At 38.4% G+C, this 24,497-nt stretch overlaps 1 protein-coding gene across 3 annotated transcripts in view; it reads right to left on the bottom strand.

Moving 5' to 3' along the window:
* Nucleotides 1-24,497, bottom strand: part of MTR (5-methyltetrahydrofolate-homocysteine methyltransferase) — a 157,096-nt gene that overhangs the window by 44,783 nt on the left and 87,816 nt on the right. For all 3 annotated transcript variants that reach the window (XM_001378286.4, XM_007481573.3, XM_016430236.2), the window contains 8 exons: nt 19,193-19,309; nt 18,962-19,102; nt 15,204-15,293; nt 12,321-12,473; nt 10,140-10,247; nt 7,210-7,310; nt 2,171-2,238; nt 1,534-1,654 (listed from right to left, as the gene is read on the bottom strand). In XM_001378286.4, coding sequence (XP_001378323.1) covers nt 1,534-1,654; nt 2,171-2,238; nt 7,210-7,310; nt 10,140-10,247; nt 12,321-12,473; nt 15,204-15,293; nt 18,962-19,102; nt 19,193-19,309 — 899 coding nt within the window. The remainder of the gene's footprint in view (nt 1-1,533; nt 1,655-2,170; nt 2,239-7,209; nt 7,311-10,139; nt 10,248-12,320; nt 12,474-15,203; nt 15,294-18,961; nt 19,103-19,192; nt 19,310-24,497) is intronic.

Raw genomic sequence — 24,497 nt, forward strand, 5'->3', positions numbered from 1 at the left:
CCAAATGATTTTCCTAAACCTAAAATTTCCAATCCAAAGCCTTGAGCCACTTTCTACTACTTAAAGAAGAAAATACAAATGACTTAACATGGTCTTCAAACTTCTTCATGACAGAGTTTCCATCTTTCTAGCATTATCTCCTATTCCCGACCTTATAAATCCACCATATCTTGCACTAATTTCATTCAGACCTGCTCAACCACTCAGCATTCCTGAAACACACTTGCATTTTCCTTCTTTCATGCTTTTTATCCATGCCATTCCCACTGCCCAGAATACCTTTCTCCCCACCTCTGCTTTTCAAAATCATTCTAATTCTTCAAACCTCACCTTTATTTAAATATGTCCTTTTTGGGGGCAGCTGGGTGGCTCAGTGGATTGAGAGTCAGGCCTAGGTCCTAGGTTCAAATCTGTCCTCAGACACTTCCCAGCTGTGTGACCCTGCGCAGGTTACTTAACCCCCATTGCCTGGCCCTTACCACTCTTCTGCCTTGGAACCAATGCACGATATTGACTTCAAGACAGAAGGTAAGGGTTTTAACAAACAAATAAATGAATGAATGACCAAATAAATAAATAAATGATTATGTCCTTTTCCCTTCAGCCAGAAATAATCTCTCTCTCTTCTCCTTCTCCCTCTCAATCTTCCCCACCCTCTTATACTCCCATAGCACTCCATACATTCCTTACATTCCTTGCTACCTTCCTTGGGTGCTTCTTTCTATATCATTATAATTATTTGTGTATTGAGTGATATCTTCTCTCTTACATTATAACCTCCTTGAGGGCAAGGAACATGTTCTATTCATCTCTATAAAAACTCATGCTACTTAGCATAGAATAGTCATGTGACACGGGCAAAGAGAGCTGGACACGACCTATACTCAAATCTTGGGCTCTGCTATTTATGTCCTCTGTGGCTATAGGGAAATCACTTATCTGCCTTGGGCATCACTTTCTTCATCTGCCAAACAGAGGGGCTAAGAAAACCTGTGGTCTACAAACTTAGATGGAGGGGAAAAAATCTTTGTTTTCACTGTCCTGTAATTGAAATTTAGCCTGTCCTTCCATAACTAATTTTTTTTAAATGCTATTTGGAGGAAGTGTTACCAGACTCCCAAAAGGGGCCATGACAAAACAGATTAAAACTTCCTGAAAAGATGAACATGGAAGCACCTTCTAGCTCTAAATCTAAAATCCTATTTAGATGCTCAACAGATGCTGAACAAAATTTTAATGTCAGTAGAAGCAAGGACCCTAATGCTCATCTCAAAGACTTAGTAAGAACAAGAAGTCCCAGGAAAAAGACTAAAACACTATTCTCCAGGGTCAGAGAAACAACAAATCTAGACATTTACTAGAGTTCTCTCTGTTCTAGTTTCAAAGTTGAGAAAGGGCAGTTCCAACATACAAAACTAACAAAATTTTACATACTACGTTATAAGAAGGACCCCCTAGATTTTTCTAGGGTTATTAAACACTAGCACTTAAGATTACTTTAATAAACAACATTCTTCAGTTTATCTGACTCACCTGGAAGTGGTTGCTCCTCCAATCAACAAAGGAATCTTTATATCTAATCTCTCCATTTCCTTGGCAACAAAAATCATTTCATCCAAAGAAGGAGTGATGAGTCCCGACAGGCCAATTATATCTATTTTAAAAAAGGGAGGGAATAAGAGGTGAAAAAGAAGGGAGGGCCCCATCTCATAAACCATTTTTTAATCAAATCCACTAGACTCAATAAGAAATTCTTACAATACAAGAAAAGGTTGTGTCCTAGGGAGTTTTCCTAAAAGCTGAATTTTCACCATTTCTTGATTATGTTTGCTAATATGACCTGAGATTTCACACTATTACATCATACATCTTTTTGGGCAACCATCTAACACTATATAGACTAAATTCATGATTATAAAGATAAGAAAGTACTTCATAAAAATTATTAACAAAAGTATGTTATCACATACTTAACCCATTCCCAGCACCTTAGTTATAAGTTCCACTGAATCTTAACCTGCTTTCCCAAACTCCAGCTCCCACCAGATAATGAGTTTTTTAATTGTTTCACTTCTAAACCCCCATGGATCACACATCTGGAAGAACATTACCATTCACTGACAGATGGACAGCCTAAATAGGCCTGAAACTACTGACAGCTGTACCATACCTGCTTTGTTGTCAAGAGCAGCTCTCAGGATCTTATCGCAAGGAGTCATGACTCCTAAATCAATAACCCTGTGGCAGAAAAATTAGATCTGAGAAATGCTGGGGACAAAAGGGAAGCTAATGTTTTTAATTGGGCCCATTAAGAACTGCTGTGCTATAAAGAGGCCTGCCCCTAGAAGTTCACTGGTACAAAAGAATCTGAGGAGGGTCAGGCATCGCAGATAGGAGGCACAGTGGACAGAGCACTGGGCTTGGAATCAGGAAGACTCATTTTCATGAGTCCAAATCCAGCCTCAGACACTTACTAATTGGGTGACCTGGGTAAATCACACGGTTCGCCTGTTTCCTAGCATGTAAAATGAGTAGGAGAAGGAAATAGCAAACTACTCCAGGACTTTGCCAAGAAAACCCCAAATGGAGTCAGAAAGAGTCAGACACAACTCAACAACAATAACGGCTCCATATGTGAGCTTTTTGACCAAATAGTTTAAAGCCAAAAGATTTTCAATTCATAAAGGAACCATCATTTTAAGAAGCCCTTCTTGGAAGTCAGTATAAGGAATAGGGAATTTCTCATCTGAATATTTGATTCCCTACCAATCTCTTTATTTCTAATCATAAAACTTATGTCATTATTTTTATAACCCAATTTTATATGCTGTTTGTTCAAAAGATTAAATGAGAACATACATTTAAAATTCTGTGATAAAATGGCTTTACATAATTTTAAAATTAAGGAAGCTAACATGTTGCTGTTGTTTTTTAAAAATATATTAAAAATAAAACCTAAAAAAATAATTTCAAAGTAATGACATTATATTGTATTCAAACTCTTTAGTGCTTGTGGAACAGTCTAATAACCAAGAATTGGTGAGCAAAAAAAAAACAGTGATCTGACACTACATAAGCATTTTTGGTCCTATTAATAAAATTATGGTTATCTGGATTCTTGGTTCAACAATCAAGACTGACACAAGAAGGTAGCTGACAGAAAACAAAGGAGAAAGGGTGAAAGGAAGATGGATGAAGGAAATGGGGAACACAGGCATTTCTTTTTTAAAAAATAGAGAACAGAAAGAAGAAAAGGCAAACAGGACATCTTTGAAAGTGAGACTGAACTTTTAAATTTGGAAAAAAACAAGCTTTTCATTACAAATGCTAGCAGCTTAATGCAGAATCCACTTTTTCTGTTCTACTATGTATTTGGAAATATTTGTTTCATTTGTTCACTGTTAAGTTCAGAATAAAAAAAATTTTTTAAATAACAAAAACAAAAAATATGCCTCAAAGGCAGTAAGGATAGCCTAAAAAGACCTGGGTTCAAGGAGAGTCTCTGATACTGGTTGTATCATTCTGGCAGGTCCCTGAACCTATGAGGGCTCTCTAATGCTATAATATTTTTTTAAACCCTTACTTTCTGTCCTTGTAACAGTCACTAAGACAGAAGGACATGGATTAGGCTAAAGGGGATAAGTGGCTAGTGCCCAGGGTCACATTGCTAACAAAGTATCTGGGGTCAAATTTGAACCCAGATGTTCTCCACTCCAAGCCTGAGCTCTATAAGCCACCTAGCTGCTCCTCTATAGCTATAAATTGCAGATGAGGTGATCTGCATTAAAAGAGGAAGACTTCTCCACTAAGATCTTCCAAACCCATGCAATCATAGATCCAATCCTAGCCCTAAAAAGGACCATTTTTAAAATTATCCTGCAGAAATCACTAGGAGGCTTCACAATCTTTTTTAAATATAGAAAATACACCATGGAGCTTAACTCTTCAAGTAACACCCACAAGTATTTCTTGAATGACAATGTATAAAGCATTATATAAAGTCTGTAAAGGCAGAGGCTATGATGGAACATGTTTAGTTATCATTGAACAGATACATTAGGATATATTCCACTTTCTTCTCAAATAACCTCACCTCCAAATCCCTATCATGATGTCCAAAATTTGCTAGGCTTTGCTTTAATTCTGCAATTTCAGCAGTTAAGAGGCTTTTTTCTCTATTTACTACTGTTGCAATTCAGGTGTGCTGCTACCAGGATACAGAATGACTCAGCTATGTGGTCCAAATAATTAAGTAATAAACCATGAGCCACTGGTTAAATTGGATTAAGGTAAGTGACAGGCCTTCTTGCCTTATTTTCAGGTTATATTACATATCTTTGTTTATTCTTTTATTCTATTATTATAATTTCTCAATTACATTCTCTTTGTTTTTAATGGTCATGGAATCTTAGCATCTTTCTTTTTGGAGCTGCCATTTAAAAATATGTATAACATATTATTCAACATAATATATATGATGTTATAATTATGTAATAAATTATAATAAACATGCTTATCCCAAAGAAATAAATTCTAACATTAGTTATGTCCAAAAATCTTAGCCTTTTAAGATGGAAAATCTAAAGATTCTACCACATAGTTTTCTCCAGCACAACAATATGCTAACTCTAGCTTAAATTAGTAATATACTATAACTGCTAATATTTTGTACTTTTAAGAAAAAAGGGGATACTTTGGAGAAATGTCACTTTTTCAAATATCATCATATGGGGGGAAAAAAGAACACCACTCCCAGCTTTATCTTGTCAACTATCTACTGACTAATATTAGCAATAACCAAATACAACAGGAGAGTATCTTAAGAATAAGTATTTGGTGAGTATAATGCTTCATAGAAATTAGAGACAAGAGAAGAATGCTAACAGAAACTAATAACAAGGCACTAAGAAGTATCATTGCCCAGAATGATTTGGGCACTGAACAAGTATGAGAAATATATCCAGCAGAGGGAAGAGCTCATTATAAAAATTGCCCTTGGGGGCAGCTGGGTGGCTCAGTGGATCGTGTCAGGCCTAGAGACAGGTGGTCCTGGGTTCAAATCTAGATTCAGACACTTCCCAGCTGTATGACCCTGGGCAAGTCACTTGACCCCCATTGCCTAGGTCTTTCCACTTTTCTGCCTTGGAACCAATACACATTCCAAGATGGAAGGTAAAGGTTTAAAAATTTTTTTTAAATGCCCTTGGCCTTCCCAATGGTTTTGTGGTAATTTAAAATTACTATGATATTCCCAGAACAAATACTTAATGCTTTTTTTAACCCTTACTAAGTATCAGTTGTAAGGATTAGACATTTGGATTTAAGGTCATATGGCTTGAGAAATGTCTAGGGGCTATATCTAGAACCAGCTCTGTCCATCTCCAGACCTGGCTCTCTAGCCAAATAAATGCTTATTGACTAACTGACTGATCACTCCTCTGTAGGGGAATGGCTTTTGGCCTTACATATATTTCTGTCAGTTGTCTATATATCTTAACAAATCTTCATTAGAGATGCCCAATACCAAGGCTTTCTTCCCAGTCAAGCACTAATTTCTTTATCCTAGAAGTATTCATTTTGTTTGTTTGTGAAAAAGCTTTAACCATGTAACCAACATTAATTATTTTATCAGCAAAGAACTAAAAATTATTTTTAAAACCCAAAACAACTTTCCATTAACTACAATGTGAAGAAAGTAAAAGTATCTGATTGAGATTGACTCTTGGGTGGACAGGAACCCAAGAGCACAATTAATTATACTGGATTACTCATTATAAGGAATCCATTGTAACCAGATTAACAAGGCACAGTCATTATAAACCATCTATATTAGATTATAAAAACCTATTTTGTTATGGATGAATCTTCTTCTTTGCAAATGGCATTCATTATACCATGACTTCATCTTGCATATGTGAGCTCAAAAAAATGAGCTTCATCATTATGAAATTTTTAAAGCATTTAATAATATGTGGGATTGTGGAGACACTACAAAGACAATTACAATTTCATCTTCTAAATGTAACATTTTTTACTAAGAAAAACAAGATGGAAATTCAATATCACCTCATGGGACCTAGTTACAAAATCTTATAATTTGGTGTCAAAAAGGAGGTAAGAAAACAATCAACTGTGGAAGTCTTCAGAACTGATCAACAATGACCAATCAATTCCAAAGGACTCATGATGAAACATGCTATTCACCTCCACATAGAGAGCAGATGACTCAAGAGGCAGATTAAAGCAGTTAGCCTCTCCCTCCCTCTTCTCTCAACATGACTTCTGCAGGAATGTGTTTTGCATGACCATACATAATGAGAATGGACTTGTTTTTCTTGACTTCTCAGTGAGCAAAGCAAGAAGAAAAAGAATTTGGAACTGAAAATAAAATTAATTTAAGAAAAATAAAGCTTATTCATCAAGTTTAAAGAGAACGTTATTTGCTCTTTGATCATATTGACCAAATACTTTCATTCTTGACTATGCAGTTCTCCCTTTCACAATGGAAAAAAAATCTCTTAAATTTTTAAACCATTTACATTCCAGGAAGGCAGGGATTATCTTTTGCCTCTTTTTGTATCCCCAATGCTTAGCACAATGCTTGGCAGAGAATGGATGCGTAATGGTGTCCATTGACTGGGGAATTGCTAAACAAATTGTGGATTCTGTTGGTGATGGAATACTATTATGCTAAAAGGAATAAAGAAATGAAGGAATTCCATGGGAACTGATGCAGAATGAAAGGAGCAGAACCAGGAGATCATTGTACACAGAGATGGATACATTGTGGAACAATTAAAGAGTACTGGATTTCTCTACCAGCAATGCAGTGACTCAGGACAATTCTGAGGACTTATGAGAAAGAATATTATCCACATCCAGAGAAAAAACTGTGGGAGCAGAAACACAGAAGAAAAACATAAGATTGATCACATGATTCAAAGGGATATGATTGGGGTTTGGGCATTAAAAGATCACTCAACTGAAAATAAAAATAACATGGAAATAGGTTTTGAAAAATGATAACATGTATATAACCCAGTGGAATTACTCATTGGCTCTGGGAGAGGGGGAAGGGGAATCCTGAGTCATGTAACAATGGAAAAATATTCCAAATTTAAAGATTTTTTTAAACGAATATGTGCCTTATTGACTAAATGACCATTAAAATATGAAAGGAGTCCAAGATAGGACTCCTAAAATTCTTACCTGAAATTATTACATCCCAGGACTACACCCACAATGTTCTTGCCTATGTCATGCACATCACCTTTGACAGTTGCCAACACAATCGTGCCTTGGTAAGGGTCCTGCAAATGTAAATCAAGCAGGTGAACATTTTATTATAAAGGGCTTGGATAAAATTGTGCATTTTAGTCAAACGTTGGGGTAGAAATGTATTTAATACAATAGTGGAACAGACTCGTTTATGGAAGAAGAAAAAAAAAGGAGCCCAGGTAACCTGACACAAAGAGCCCAGGATAACCAGAGATAGAACTGATGAAGAGATCTCCCTCCAGCCCAGTAATATGCCTGATTCAAGTTTGAGGTCAAGGTCATGGGGCTACATATTATGGAAACTAGCTGAATTTAGACAGAAATCTGTTCCTCTCCTAGCACTCTACCCTCAAACCCAATCAAAGCAGTGTCTCAGAGTGGGAGCTAGATGGCACTCAGGATGAGCACTAGAACCAGAGCCAGAAAAACTCAAATCCAACCTCAGATACCTACTAGCTGTGTGACACTGGGCAAGTCACTTAATATCTATCTTCTTTAGCTTCCCCATCTATAAAATGAGAATCATAACAGCAACTACTTCATAGGATTAAGTGAGATAACTGTAAAGTATTCTGTAAAACTAGCTAGCTAAATGTAATGGTGGCAGGTGTAGGAGGTCAGTGCCCAGGTTGTTACCTCAAACAGAAGGAGCAAGAGACTGTGGTAAATGGCTCAATGAAACATATCAACATCAACAGAAGAACAATTCAAGATTTGAATAAACTGGTCTAAAGAGGAGGCAAGCAGAACCAAGAGGATAAAGTAGAAAGGTATTAAGATCAAGTCAATAAAAGTTGAAGCCAAGTGCTGAGGAACTATCATGTCCAACCATGGACCCTGAGAAGAATGAGAAAGGCCTCCTGCCTTTCCATGAAGCAGCAATGGAGTCTGGGTACAGAATATGGCACACTGGTCCTGTGTTCTGCTTAGAATGATTTTCTTTGTTACAAAAGGCCCCTCATATCTCTATCATAGGGCAGGGAATCTGGAAGTGACAAAGATGCAGAAACAGTCATCACTAAAGCATGTTAAAAATCAAAAAAAAATTTTAATCCTTTTGATAATGAAAGGTATGATGGAAAGAGCAGTGGTCAAAGAGTAAAAGGGCCTTGATTCCAGTCCTGGCAAGGCTACTGACTGTTTGCCACCTGAGCCTGCTTCTTCATCCATAAAATGAGCATGACTGTCCTGCCTGCTCCAGAAAATCATTGTGAAGAGAAACAAGCCAGCATGTGTAATCGTCAAATGTTAAAGAAAGGAACCCTATTATTATTGTGGCACTATTATTACCCCCGAGAGGACAACCACAGTCAGCACCCACCTGACTCGGCTGCTACTCTACACAAAACTTCATGATAATACTAAGTCCTAACGGTCTGCACTGCTTAGGGCTCACAATCAAGTTAAATGGCTGAATAAATGGTACTTGATTTGCCCATTACCATTCTTCACCTCCTCACCACCCTCTAAAAAAACACCAAGTGTTTGTTAGGGGTAGTTAGGAGGCACAACAGACCACTGGGCCTGCAGTCTGGAAAACCTGAGTTCAAATCTGGCCTCAACCACTCACTAGCAATGTCACCTGAGCAAGTCACTAAACCCTATTTGCCTCAGTTTGCTCATTTGCAAAATGAGCTGAAAAGGGAAATAGCAAACTACTCCAGTATCTGTGTCAAGAAAACTTCAACTGGAGTCACAAAGAGTCAACTACAGTTGAATTCGACTGAACAAGAATCAATAACATTCATCAGAAACATTAGATCCTGAACATCTTCCTGCCATGAAGTTCTACCGTGCCTTTCTTTGAAACTGAATGGTGAGTGGCTCTCTTATGGCAGTGACCCTCTAAATTCACTATGATGGTCTCTGGCCATCTTTTTTTTTTTTAACTAATTTCTGCCTTACAATCAAGGGCTAACAACCAGGGTTAAGTGACTTCCCCAGGGCCACAGAGCTAAGAAGTGATTTGAACCTGGCATCTCCTGCATCTGGCCAGCTTCTTGGTTACGTCTGACTTCATCCCTTTCTACGTCCTGCTCTGGCAGAGGTCAACATATCAACACCACTGTTCTCCCCCAACTCTGTGGTGACTTCCCAACCCAAGACACTCCCCACAAGTTACCATCTCCTGCAATATTCCCCCATTCAAACCTATGCTTCTTGATGATCAGATAGTTTTTGAATTGGTGCCACCCCCACCCCACTCACCCCAGTCCTTGGAACAAAGCAAGCATTTAACAAATACTTTTTTCATGCACTTACTCAATTGTTTTCATCTAGAAATTATGGGTTTTCATTGGAAGAATAACCTAAAGGCAGGGATTTTATAACACTAGGATTAAGAGTATTCATTTAAAGACACTACAATACTGAAAAGATCAGAAGGAAGGAAATAAGCATTATATTTATTACTATGTGGCAGGCACAATGCTAAACACTTTTAAAACATTACCTTATCTGATCCTCACCACAACCCTTGCAGGTAGGAACTATTATTACTATCTCCATTTCACAGAGAAGGAGTAGAGACAGAGAAGTCAATGGACTTGTCCAAAAGTCACACAGCTAGGTAAGTGTCTGAGGAACAGTGTCAGGCACCATGATAAGCACTTTATAAGTCTTTATTTCATTTTATCCTCACAACAACACAGGGAAGTAGTTGTTATCCTCACTTTACAATTGAGGAAAATGAGGCAGACTGTTAAGTGACTAGGCCAAGATCACACAGGCTGAATGTATGGCACTCTACCCCACTGTACTGCACTACCAAGCTGCCTCTGAAGGGATTCTATCCTACTTCCTTTGAATTTCCCAACATACTCTTCCAGGAAAACCCTCAAAAGGGTCACACAAGGACTCGCCTCTTCTTCCACGCTCCCAGTAAGAGCCCTTGCTTCCTCTCGTTCTTTTTCCATGAAAGGAATGAGGTAGCCAACTGCCTTCTTCATGACCCGGGCTGACTTTATTACCTGGAAAGACAAAAACAATCATATAATTATTCATCCTTTTTTGTGGGGATTTCAGGGCATGTAATAGAGAGGACTTATATAACACTTTACAAATATTATCTCAATTTATCCTCAAAACAACCCTAGAAAAAAAGGTACTATTATTCTCATTTACAGATGAGGAAACTGAGGCTGAGAGAGTTTAAATGATCTGCCCAGGGTCACACAGTAAGTGCTTGGGACCAGAACTGAACTCAGATCTTCCTGACCCCAGGCCCAAGAATTGCATGACAGAACAATGAATTTTTACCTCTGAGAGCCCAAGAGACACAGTTAGCAATGTAGAAATAGGCAATATTAAGTCAATCATCAGAGAATAAACTGAAAACCAGAAAAGTAGTTTTGTGTTTTCCTACCACCAGACTTTTGCTCAATCTATTTTCTTTCTCTCTCATTCTCTTCATTTATCTAAATGCTGTCCTTCCTCCAAGGGTTATCAAAGTATTTTTTTGGTCAAACCTTCCCAGACAATCCTAGTCCCTAATGACCTACTTTCTGAATTTTATACTTCCTCCTTAGTTCTCATGTGTCAATTCCCTTAACTTTCTTCTATCAGTTCAAATGCCTCCCTCCTATGTGAAGCTTGCCCAGATTTCTCAGTTATTACTACTCTTGCTCCATCTTGAACATAGAAATGGGAGATCACTAAGCACCCCTCTGCTCTAGGTCACTCCAAATTATAAGTTGTAGAGAAAATGCCAGGAGAGGGTAGTTCTGCATCGAGATATCAACTTCCTTGTGTACATAGTGAATCTCCTTGAAGGTAAGGAAAATCTTGTTTTTGTATTTTATTAAGCACCTACTTACTATGTCCAGTACTCTGTTGAGCACTGGGGTTACAAGAAAGACAAAAGACAGTCCCTGCCCTCAAGGAGTTCACATTCTAATAAGGGAGGCAACATGCAAAAAAACAAGTACAAACAAGGAAGAGACAGGATAAATTGGAAATAATCAATAGAAGAAAGAATCAGAATTAAGAAGGAGCGACCAGGAATAAAGCTTCCTATAGAGGTGAGGTTTTAGTTAGGACCTGAAGGAAGGTGTAAGGGAGTGGAGATGATTAGGCTCTTAATAAATATTTGCTGAAATGAATTGATATCACAGATCACACCCAACTTTGTGACATCCATTAGTATTTTAGATTTTTTGTATATCCATCCCTGGTCTTCTCAGCTAGAACTGGGCAAGAGCATGTCTTATACGTCTTATTATGACCCCCAGCACTTAGCACAGTGCCTGGCACACAAAAGGCACTCAATAAGTGCTAAGTGATTCTATCCCTACTTCTGCTCTTCTTGTGAATTAAACCCAAGAAATACTGCTATCCATCACAAACCATTTAATGCATTCTGGCTTTAATGGAACCTATTTGTTTTAAACAGATCGTTCTGAGATGTCTGCATCCATAGACTAAATTAGACATCTATACTACTGAACAGATAATAAAAAGAAATCAGAGACTGTTTTCTTTCTTTCTGCAGAGGATAGGAAGGGAAAAGGATTAGGTACAGAGGAAAGGAGTATTCTCAGATGACGTCTAAGCACCAATCTTACAAAAAAGCAGATTTTCCAGGCACTCCTTCTTATTTCAGGCTGGGATGTGATGATTTGGGAGAGGGATGAAGATCTTTAATTCCCTGGACTCCCAACAGAACTTAAAACCTTAGAAATAAGAAAATCTGCCTTTACACAGCCCCATCCTTTGTTTCCTTAAAAACTTACTTCATATGTATTCTCTACCTATAAAAATATGGGTAATGCCGTGCATGTGTATATATACCCAAGCACAAACTCTACATGTCTCTCTAGAAATAGTGTAGACTCTCTGGGGGCAGAGATAGTTTCATTTTGGTCTTTGCATCCCCAATGTGTATCACAGCACTTAACATTCTTAAGAGATGCTTCACTAAATAACTGAAGTTGTTCTAGAGTAACTATTAATTCTAGGACAAGGAGATGGCTCCAGTGTGAAGATTTCTGCCATCACTTGCCCCTACCTCCACTTCCACCGCACCCCCTCACTCCTTTGCCAACCTGGGGAAGAAACATCTTTCCAGCACCAAAGAGATCACCAACTACTTTCATGCCATTCATCAGTGGCCCTTCAATTATGTTCAGTGGTCGGGGATATTTGTCCTTTTTCATTCTAGCTTCCTCAGTGTCCTCTACAATATGTTTTTCAATGCCCTGGAATTAAAAAAAAAAAAAAACAGGCAGAAACAGAGATTGTTAGAATGTTAGAAATAAAAGTTCAACAGAATTCTAACAATATTAGAAAAGGCAATTCTAGCACAGGCTCTTTGAGAACTAAGAGTAAATATCAAAATACAAATTCAAAGAAAAAAAACAACAAACCAATCCTGTTTTGTCTTCTGGTAGCCTTACAGACTGTATATTTCTAATAATGTGTGGGAGTTTTCTCATCTCAGGGGTGGGGAAGCTGAGAAGGGTGAAGGGACTGAAGGCAGACAGTGAGTGAGGAGCAAAAGCAGGATCCAGTTCAACACTGCCAGACCCAAAACAAAAAGCAAGCCCAAAGTACAAAGTTAATTGCAGGAATAAAAGGAAAAGAGGAATGTAACAGGTAAAAAACAGGACTAGACCAGAAAGGAGATAAGCTTTCTGGTCTAGTCTTTATCACTAACTAGATGTGCGACTTTGGGCAACTCTGTGCACACCAGTTTCCTTGTCTGTGGAAATGGAAGTTTGACTAGATCAAACAATAAACATTATTAAAAGCCTAGAAGGTGCAAGGAAATATGCTAGGCTGGGGATACAAAAAGAAGCAAGACAAAGCCCTGCCCTGGAGGAGCTCACAGCCCAAAGGTGGAGACATGTAAATAGATGTAGATGTAGATGTAGATGCAGATGTAGATGTAGATGTAGATGTAGATGTAGATGTAGATGTAGATGTAGATGTAGATGTAGATGCAGATGCAGATGTAGATGCAGATGCAGATGCAGATGCAGATGCAGATATAGATAAATAGGAGATAATTAGCCTAAGGAAGACACCAGAAACAAGAGGGTTGGGAAAGGTAGAGTTTTAATTGGGACTTAAAAAAGTCTCAGGGAAATCAGTAGGTGGAGTTGAGGAGGGAGATCACGCCAGGCATGAGACAGTCAGAGAAAATGTCCGGAGGCAAGAGAAGGAAGGACTTGTCCCTGAAGTGGGCAGGAGGCCTGGATCCCTGGCTCAGAGATTACATGGCAGGGAGTAAAATGTAAGAAGACTGAAAGGAGAGGAGGGGGTTAGGTTATGAAGGGCTTTGAATGCCAGAGTGGTTAAAGTTAAAGAGGTTGCACCCGCACTTTAGGAAAATCACTTTAGTGGCTGAATTGGAATGGGGAGACTCTAGGCAGCCAGACTCACCAGCAGGGTTACAACAAAAATCAAAGAATGAGGGGCAGCTGGCTGGCTCAGGAGAGACAGGGCCAGGCCTAGAGATGGAAGGTGATGAAATCTGGCCACAGACACTTCTTAGCTGTGACCCTGGACAAGCGCTTACCTCTCTTCTGCCTGGGAACCAATCCATAGTATGGATTCTAAGATGTGGGGTCAGAGTTTAAAGGAAAGAGGTGATATGGGCTTGCACAGGAGTGGTGGCACTCTCAGACAAGGGGACATATGGGAGAGTTGCTGCAGAGGTGAACTCCTGGGCCCTGGCAGCAAGCCTGGACATAGGGAGCAGCAAATGAGAGACTGAGGAATCCAGGAGGACACCTAGGTTGTAACCCTAACAGATGGGAGGAGGATGGCCCTCCCTACAGTAACAGGGAAGTATGGCGGTAAGGAGAGTTTAAAGGGAAAAACCATAGGCTCTGTTTTGGCTATGTTCTGTTTAAACACATCCAGGGTGATGCATCAGAAAGGCAGCTGGAGACATAGGACTGCAAATCAGTTGAGAGCTTAGGGCAGGGGAGCTAGATTTGAGAATCATCTGCCTAGAGGTGGTGATTAAATCTGTGAAAGCCGATGCAATGAACATAAGTAGTATAGCGGGAGAAGGACCACAAGAGGACCTGATGAGGACCCAGAAAAGGAGACTGAGGAGCCAGAGTAGGCAGAGAGACAGGCACTGTGTCTGGAAAAATACAAGAGTACCAAGAGGGAACAAGTGACCCACAGTGTCCAGACTATGGAGAGGCCAAAAAGAATGAGGGTTAAGAAAAGGCTGCTGGACTTGGCAACTAAGGCATCTCTAGAGAGCAATTTCAGTGGAATAAGGTCAAAAGTTGGACAGTAAGGGGTTAAGAGGAGAGAAAATGAAGGCTTTTCAAGATTAGCTACAAAGAGCAGAAGGGACAGAAGGACCAAATGAAGCCTTTTTCAGGATGTAGGAAACATGGGCATATTTCTAGGCAATGAGGATGCAGCTAGCAGACAAAAAGAAATGAAGACAAATAAAAGAATCTGTTGGAGGAGATGGGACAGAATAGGATCACTTGAACAAGGAAAGGGTGAGCCTTGGTACAGAGTAAGGTCACGTGATCCTATGAGAGAGGGGTAAAGGAGAAGACAGTGGAAGAGGGGATCTAAATGATAAGAGATGAGGAAGTGGGAGAAAAGGGAACTCAGAGAAAATGGCCCCAGTATATTTTTGTAAAATATCCTAAGAATTGCAAAAAGTAGGCACCATATATAGTCACAGCACCTTGCATAAATTAGGTTTTTAACAAAAACATATGAATTTCCTGATAGATGCCTTGTATCATCTCCTTTTTCCTGAACACCAAGAGACTCTTCCATCAATGATCACACAAATGAGCGAACCAAGATTATATAACAGGTGTCCCCAAAGTCTATGAGCCATTCAGCTATTAAAGTTGAAAATGGTCCTCAGATTTGGGGGTTACTTTGTGTATGCATGTACTCTGTACTTCCAACCCATTGGATACTCTTTTCTCCTAACATACCTTAACTAGGGCATATTCCAATCTTTCCTCAACTGGGCCATTCCGCCATTCATCTGTTTGGATGGCTTTCTTCCCTCCTGTGCCATGAGTCTGAAATAAAGACAAAAAAGTAGGTAAAGCAACCATCAACTCAACTAGATTGGGACCTGGAATCTTCTGTTTTCATACTGCATCTTTCACAGACACAATTAGTCCTCTTTTTTTACTTTTTATTTTGAAATGTTCACTTTTAGAATGCGTTAAGTGTTAATTAAAAACACTTTTAAAAAAAGATAATCTAGCAGAAGTATCTCAACTGGATAGTTACTGAATGTAGGGAGGTTATCAATAGACATGTGTGCTTGACTGGGGAAAGAGGGAGCAAGGTGAGAATGAAACAAAAGTGTTGGATAAAAATGACATTAAAACTCACAGGATCTGGAAACTGATTTGCAAAGGAAAAGAAGAAGGAAGGCATGAAGAAGCACTTCAACATTTCAAGGCAGGGGATAGGTCTACCAGCTTCATCTGAATGTCACCCCTCAGTCTCCTTCTTCAATTATTCCCATATTTAATCTGATCATCCCAAACTCTATGGTAATTTAGGAGTGTATTTGGATATTTTCTTTCTAATTAATAAACTAAAACCTCTTTCTTACTAATTCAGCAATTTTTTTTCCCTTTAATCAAATGTTATTTAATAAACTAACTGTAAAAACTTTCTTTCCTAACAGTAAATACTCATTTCTCTATTAAATCCTTTCATCTTCAATGATTCAACAGTGAAATTACTGAATGTAACATTAACAATAAAATTAGTAATGAAATATATTTTACCTATGTGAAAGATCAGTTAAAGCCACCTCAAACCCTCATAATAAAGGTGATCATTTGAGATCTCCATCATTCAATTTAGTCAAAATTATTAAATAGTTAAGACTATTAAAATCTCAAGGATTTTCATATTTCTCCTCCAAATAGTTAAAATTTACTCTCCTAGGAAATAAGCTACATTTGTTATTTTTCTTAATCTTCTTGTCACCATTCTGGAATGGACTATAAACACACTGGAGAGTGCTCTTCCAAATTATCTCATATCTAGTAACTTTGGTTATATGTGTATTTATCCTCTTTATATTCATGTTCTCTGTACTTATTGTCTCCTCTATTAGAATCAGAAGCTCTTTGTGAGCAGAGATTGTTGCATTCTTTGTACAACTACTCCCGGTGTCTACACATAGTAGACACTTAATTACAAAATATTTGTTGATTGATAGATTCTGGCCTCTAAGGCCAATAATCTTTCCACTACATGATTCTGCCTCTTGAATTCTGGATAGCAGAGCATTTGATTACCAATGAGAGTTCCTCCTCCTCCTCCTGCTCAGCTTTGGTTCTGTCTTGAGACCACTTTAAAATCTTTTACAATAAAGTTTAATGCTAATTAAAGAAAGGATCTATAAGACCTCAAAGGACTGAGCACAGAATTCTTCCCAATGTTTACAACAATGAACCAGGCAGGAGGCATGAGCAGCAGGGCTGGTATTTAGATAAGTTCATTTTCAAAAGGAGATAATCATACCCTTAAGGGAGTGGGAAGAAAGCTCCAATGACTTTCATTTGCTTTACTACATTCCCCCTTTTCATGCTCCATTTGTACTTAGTGCCTTCTAAAGAAATACTACTTAGCTGGCAGCTCCCAGGGGTTGTTAAAATATGTCTATTTTCATAATTAAGTTCCATAACATTAATAGAAGTCACCCTGAATGTAGAGGGGCTACTTGACAGTGATCTTGATGGCTCAGAACAAGCTGCCACAGTTACATCAAAATGAACATGATCATTTCTCTTATAATGGATTACAACTCTTGGAATGTCTCGTAGGGTCCCCTCAACTCTGCCTACACCTCTAGAGACTAAATCTCCTGATAGCTCATCAAGATACACAGGACAGAAAACTGATAAACAACATCTAAAACTGAAATGAGGAAATGGAGGGAAAACAATACCATAAGCCGTGATTAATTCAAAGCAAGAACAGTACTTCAAATGTTTGCAATACTATATATCATTCCCAAGTGGTTAGTATGGCACAGTAGAGAAAACATTAGACTTACAAGTCAAGGAGACACCAGTATGAAGCCTGCCTCAAATATGTATTATCATTAATTATTAATACCTCAAACATGCATTAGTAATTGTTAATTATTAATACCTGAAACATGAATTAGTGAACCTAGGTAAATCATTTAGCCACTCTGATCCTCAGTTTCCTCATCAATAAAATGGGACTAACAGTTCACCACTATCTCACAGAGCTTGTTAAAAGGTTCAAATGAATAACATCCTATTAGATTATAAACTATTCTAAGCCTTTAGCACAGTGCCTGGTACATAGCAGATGCTTAATATTTACTAGTTGATACATAAAATGCTTTGAAATCCTTAAAAAATTACCCAAAATATCTGTTACAATAAAAATAATAATGATAAGGTATTTTATGTCTATCTTTCCGAAATGAAATAGTTATCTCATACAACAAGGTAGGATAAGCAGGGGAAAATGCAATAGTCTCAACAGTAATTAGGAATACTTTGCTTAGCTCAATATCAAGCCAAGGAAACTAACCTATCCTTCAGGCACTGACTACAGGTTGATACGACCTGTTTACTCAGTGAGTTATCAAAGAAAGGTCTGACCAAGGCCCACTGAGACCAATGACAGGATGTTGTTTTATATCTTAGCAGTAAAGAAAGCCTTCCCATGGTCTCTGCTATGAAAGCATGAGGAAAGCCTGGGACTACTGTGAAGAGGTAAACAGAAAAAGTGTTGGAATGAGGGAGAGGGGAATGTTTCTGCCAAGGTTGTTTTCTCATCTGGCAAATCGACAAAAGCTAAGAAATGGCAACTTATAACTCACAATGACCAAAACTAGGGAACTCTGGCCTGCAGCCATCACAGAAAGAACTCCGAGGAAAGTCAATTGCCTACATGATCTGCACTCAAATGAGCTTCTCTCAAATGCAGGTCTCCCCTAAGCAAAACTCCAGAAATCCAATTTCTCTCAGTTAGTAGGGCTGAAAGAGCAAGAGCCCTGTTTATTCTCCCCAGTCCTATCTTGATTTTCTTTTTTTGGAAATCTATTTCCATCTGCTGTGGTTGAAGGGGAAAAGTTAATATATGTAGTGAAGGGCTGACAAGTGATTGCTGCTTAGAAAACAGTAAAAATTTCACAGAAGCATCTTCCTACTTCTTTACCAGTCTCCTCATCCTTTTTGTCTTGGAATGTCTTCCTTCCTTGTCTCAGTGTAATAGCCTGTAAGCTTCTCTGAAGTGGGGATCCTACTGCTGTATGGAATGTCTCCTTTACTTACACATGCACACACAACACACTCAAATTCACACACTCTCTGACATTAAGTGCTGAGAGTTCAGTGGAGCTACTTTCAAATTGCAACCCAGCTATTTACTCACACTTACAGAAACTTGAGGTAAGTCAATTAACCTTAGCATTATGGGAAGTGCTTTACAATTATTATCTTATTTGAACCTCACAGAACAACCCTATGAGGTAGGTACTATTATTATCCCCATTTTACAGAAGAGGAAACTGGGGCAAACATAGGTAAAGGGATTTGCCCAAAGGCAAGCAGCCAGTAAGTGTCTGAGGTCAGATTGGAACTTAGCCCTCCCTTACTCCAGAGGCCCAAGTGCTCCATCCATCACCTAGTTACCTTTGTCGCTTCTTCCCAGAACACTCTCTTCCATCTGAAATTACCTGGGCATAGCGTAACAGCTTTTCTGTAGCCTCTGGGTCCTTATTCCAAATCAGATCTTCACAAAGCTGTAGGAGGTCTTTGTGAATGTCATCATACACAGGAAGACTTCCTGCATTCACTATTCCCATGTCCATACCAAACTAAGGAGAATGAAAAGAAGAATCAGGGTTCCCAGAAACAGTCAAAGTCCATGCTGGTGTTCAACAGGACAACCAGGCCTCTCCACATACCTTTATTGCATGGTAAAGGAAAACACCATGCATGGCTTCTCGAATGGCTTCCATTCCTCTGAAGGAGAAGGACAAGTTGGAAAGACCACCACTTATTTTGGCTCCAGGTAAAGTTGCCTGCCAACAACATGAAATGCAATAAGGTTTGTCAACTTTACCAATAGTATCCATTTCTCTTAATACACATGGGGAAGGAAACAAAAGCAAAAACTAGGCAATTTTTTCTGCAATTTATAGTATTAGAGAGGCCTACATCTGGAAGTTAAGAATCTTGCCCAGGGTAACACAGCAGGTGTCAGAGGTTGAATTTCAACCCTAGTCTTCCTGGCTTCAAAACCAGCTCTGTCCATTATGCCATGCTGTCTCTCAGAAAAGGAAAATTACCATTCATAAAACAGAACTTCTTTGAGCAACAAAGAAATCAATGATGCCCATACCAAAAACATTCAATGCTTCAAAACAACTTTTTCTTACTAAATTATACACTCCTTGATGGCTTGGATTTTATGTACCTGCGCATACCATTGAATGCTACCACAGTACTTGGGCAGCATGGGTGACCAATAAACATGATGCATAAATTTAAAAGTTTCCAACTTTTTTTTGTAAGGCTACTAAAAAACCATAGGTAAATTAGAAAGGTCCTTATAAACTCATACTAAAGCATAATAAAGCAGGTAAGAAAGAAGGTTCACAAATTCTAAAATGAAAACTCATCAAATACGGTAAATCTGTGAATTATGAATTGAACCCATCTTTTGCCAGAGTCAACTCATGCCCCCAAAATGTGCACATTATCAGCTACTTTGCCTTTTTTTCAAAGGGTCTTCCTTTCAGCAGCCCTAAAAGGAATACTGAATAGTCAAGAAAAATGAGAACTACTATTCTTAGAAGACAATTACTGATGTTACAGCACAAATGATGATGTATGAATCTAAATAGAGGGGATTGCAGAACTCATGAAGGAAATAATATTTAGCATTTTACTCTTACATAAAAATGAATTAATATTATTACCAAATTCCTAAATAAGACATCTGATAGGTATTGCTTTCCTCTTTACCATCCTTACTTAAAGCAATTTTAGCCCGAAACTTAACATCAGGCAGAAGGAAGTTTTCAGATGTGAACCCCTAATTAGCAAGAAACTTATCAGAAAGTCTCCCTTCTCTGTAACCTAGTTTACTCTTTTTCATCACTCAGTCTAATATAGCTATAAAAATAAGCAGTAGAAAAGGAAATTCTTTAGTTTAAAAAAAAAAACGTGATTTCCAGTTTCAGTAAAGTAAAAGGATAGAAAATAAATGCACAAAAATCAGAGGTCCTTCTTTAAATTGCTAAGAAAAACCAGAAGTAAATGATGGAAAGTTCAATTCCATTCGAAATAATAAAAAGGCATAGCATAATTGATATAATTTTTCTGTTATGATCCTTACTTAATGTTTATTTCTTATGTGAGGAAAGAATAGTAACTTTATGAGTTCATTTCATCATGATTTAGGAGAGATGTGGATAGCTCTGTTGATATATTTCAAGGACTGTCAAGTGGAAGGAGCCTTAATCAGTAAACATTTGTTAATACTTTATTATATGTCAGAGTCTTGTTCAGCATGGTCCCAAGTGGGGCAGAACTAGAAGCAATGAGTGGAAGTTTCAGGGAGGTAAACTTTAGGCTTACGTAAAGAAAAACTTGTTAATGATCAGAAATGTACCAAACTAGAACAAATTCTAAGGTAGTAATAAATAATACAACTAAAAAACACTTTGCAAAAGCCTGAACAATTGAACAGATACTCATTGTTCATAGCTGAGCCACATATAATAAATATATAATATTTATATATTATAAATAAATATAATAAACATAATTTATTATCTAAATTTTCAGATGTATGTAATGCCAACCAAGGAGTTACAAAGTTAGCTAAACTAAACAGAGGAGTTACAGAGATAATTAAAATAAGATTCACTTTTAGAGAAATAAAATCACCTATATTTTCCTATAATTTCAAGAGAAACAACAAAGGAATGAAGGGGATCTGGTTTTATCTGTGCCCAAGCTGTATTATGTTGGAAATTTCACCATTGGGAAATTTCATACTTGGAAAATTTCATACTGATAGTGGGAACTCTATTGGAATGTGAATCCCATTGACAAGGGAGGTTCCTCTTCCTCCCTTCTTAAGATTACTTTAGGACAGAAACCTTTTGCTGAACAATGGAAAGGGCTGCAGCATAGATCAAAATTTAATTATTCCAATCTCCACCCTACTCAGGGTAACAGGATTTAGGAAGGGCTGTAGCAAAGGATCAAGATTTAATTATTTGAGAATATGACCTTCAACATACATGTGCAAAGCCACAGACCTCTGGGTGGTCCTGGGTTAAGCTAGAGCCACCATTGGCACAGGGAAGACATGGACAGTGATTGGTAGATGTGAGAACTGAGGGAGGGAACTTGGATGGTTTCCTTAAAGATAGCAGGGTCTGAAGACTAAGGTGGTTGGTTGGAGAGGTTGTGCTCTGAGAAGCTTGCTCTGAAGGAAGCTGGAGGTGGAGGCCCCTGAGACTGTTTCTCCATTTTGGTCGCGTGAGTGATAGGGCCTGATCTCTTTTCTTTGCCTCAGCTATCTAAGGGCTTGGGCCTTTTGGCCCAGCCTAAACGGAAGGGGTATTTAAGCCCTATTCCCTTCTCTCCCCTTTCTCTCTCCCTCTCTCTCTCTATCTCTAATACCTTTCTTCCTCCTGTTTGTAATTAAACTCCATAAAAGGTTGACTGCTGACTTGAGTTTTCATTTAGGAATTACATAGCTGAATTCCTTGGCAACCTTAAATTAATATATATCGGTCTTTTAAAGTGATTTCTTTGTCACAATTATAAAGCAATCACCATTGGCTAGTGATTAAAAGAATAGAAAAGGAATAAATAAGCAGTCATTTAGTCTACATGCAAGGCTCAAAAGCAAAAGAATTCAAAAATCTGCTATTTGATAAAAATTAAGAACACAAACTACTAGAGAAAGGATTCCCTGCTTGACAAAATCGTTGAGAAAAAAACACCTTACAGTCTACTATACTTGTCAAGAATAGGGCAGGAGGTACTAGAGCAGTTAACTGTCCCAAAACAAGAGGATGAAAAACCTGTTCATGAGTTTCTATGCATGAAAAATGCCCTTTTGTTCATAGGTTATGCCTTTCTTTTATATGGTGGTGACATGGGCACTGTACCCCCAGAAACCCAGGCCAACTATTATCAGGGAAAACTCCTTTGCCCTTGCATCCTTGTGACTCTTAACCTAGAAACACGCAAGGACCCCACCCAGGGTCCTGAGATGTTTACCCTCTTTTGTCCTCTAGATTTAAGGTGGACAAAGAAATGAATCTTTATGCCTCCAGGCAGACCCGAGTCAGATGACCACCCCACCCCACCAACTGCCAGAGGAACTAACATTCTGGTCAAGTCCACACCAGGACATAACATCTAAAGAGTATATAAACCCCAGAACTGATGTGGTCTGGGGGAGAGCCTCTCCATCCATGCTGTCCCCATGGAGGAACAGCCTTTCCTTTCATGCTGTCCTCCCAAGGAACTTCTCCCCATCTTGCTGTTCTACCTTGCTATCCTCCTGGCCACTCTCTCAACATTACTTTCTAAATTAATAAATCTCTTTTTGTTTTTAAGCTAAGTTTTGGAGTCATTGCATGCTTGCAAAAGGTATCCTTCCCGAACCCAAAAGGGTATCCTTCCATGCCCATAACAGTGGGACAAGAATGACTACTACTTCTACATTTAGCATAGCTCCTCTGAGCAATCATCCTGGAGTTAATGTGGAGATGAAATGAAGAAGAAAAACTCAACCCACAGACCCCATCTAAACACACTCAATTCCCCTTCAAACAAATTTCCAAAGAAGAAGGAATTTCCTAACTCAGGCCATACCACTGAATTTCCTTAGAATTTTCTGCTGATTAAAGTGTGTGGGCACAGCACTTCCCAGTCTGATGATGCTTCTGCCAAAAGGCCTCTCTTAAGACCACATTACTTGAGAAAGGCTTTCGCTACACCACATTTTGGGAACACTGCCTCCTTTAATTAGTGCCAATTTAATTATCCTAATGTGATAGCATATTTGAAGGGCATTACAGCTTCATAAAAAAAGACTTCTGCTAAAATTCCAGCAGAGAGAAGGAAAACCCCTGCTGATCTCAAGGAGGTACATATGTTTATGGCCACTAGTAGGATGCCAAACACTTGGTGATTGGTTAATAATTTTACACAGCATTTTATCACAGAATGACTAAGAAGGAACCCCAGAAGCCACTTAATCCAACCAAGACATGAACAAGAAAACCTTCTACAACATATATGGAAAGGGGTCATCCATTTTTTATAGGAAAACATCTAGTGATGAGGAACTCACTATCATTGAAGCTATTTTAGTCTGGGCTATTTCTAATCATTAAAAAGTTTTTCCTTATATGCACCTAGAATCAACCTCCCTATAACATCCACTCCTAGTTCTGCCTCTGTTGGGGCCATGCTGAACAAGACTCTTGACACATATTAGAGGTTTGACAAATGTTTTACTGATTGACTGATCAAAGCTTCGTGAAATGTCAATAGAGCTATTATATCCCTCCTAAATCATGATGAAATGGACTCATAAAATTGCTACTTTTGTCCTTATATAAGAGACAGACATCCAATAAGGGCCCTAACAAAAGCTGACCAACTCAAGACATACAAAACAGTACAGTCACATGACCTAAGTCTGATCTTGCCTCTGTCTCTTATTACATGTTCACCTTGGGTGAGTCACAAGAACTAGAACTCAATTTGCTCATGTGGAAAATAGGGGCCTAAATCATCTTCAGTAGTAGATTTATGAGACTTTGACTCCACTCCATAGCAAAAGATCTCCTCATTCCATCTGAGCCAGGGCAGTTCTCAGAGGAATGATGCCTTTTTTTGGTGGGTGGGGAAGGGTAGCCAGGTATGGTAAGGAATGGAAAACCAGAAAATCCTAGAAGGCAGGACCCCCAAAGGCAGCTTCATTATTTAATCTGGAGTGCTATTAACCAGTGGGGTCAAGTTCAAAGAGAAAGGAATCTTTGTAGACTATAGAAAACCACAAATTTACATTGTTAGTCTTACATTATATTTTTATTTATTCTGTTAAACATTTTATAATTATATTCTAAACTAGCCCAAAGTAGGTGCCTCAAATGTTTGGCATCTCTGTTAAAAACTTTCAGAATACATCAATATTCAGATCTATGTTCCCACTCCCATTCCTCCCACCTT

The sequence above is a fragment of the Monodelphis domestica genome, chromosome 2 (genome assembly GCF_027887165.1).
Source record: "Monodelphis domestica isolate mMonDom1 chromosome 2, mMonDom1.pri, whole genome shotgun sequence".
In the NCBI taxonomy this organism is placed as follows: domain Eukaryota; kingdom Metazoa; phylum Chordata; class Mammalia; order Didelphimorphia; family Didelphidae; genus Monodelphis; species Monodelphis domestica.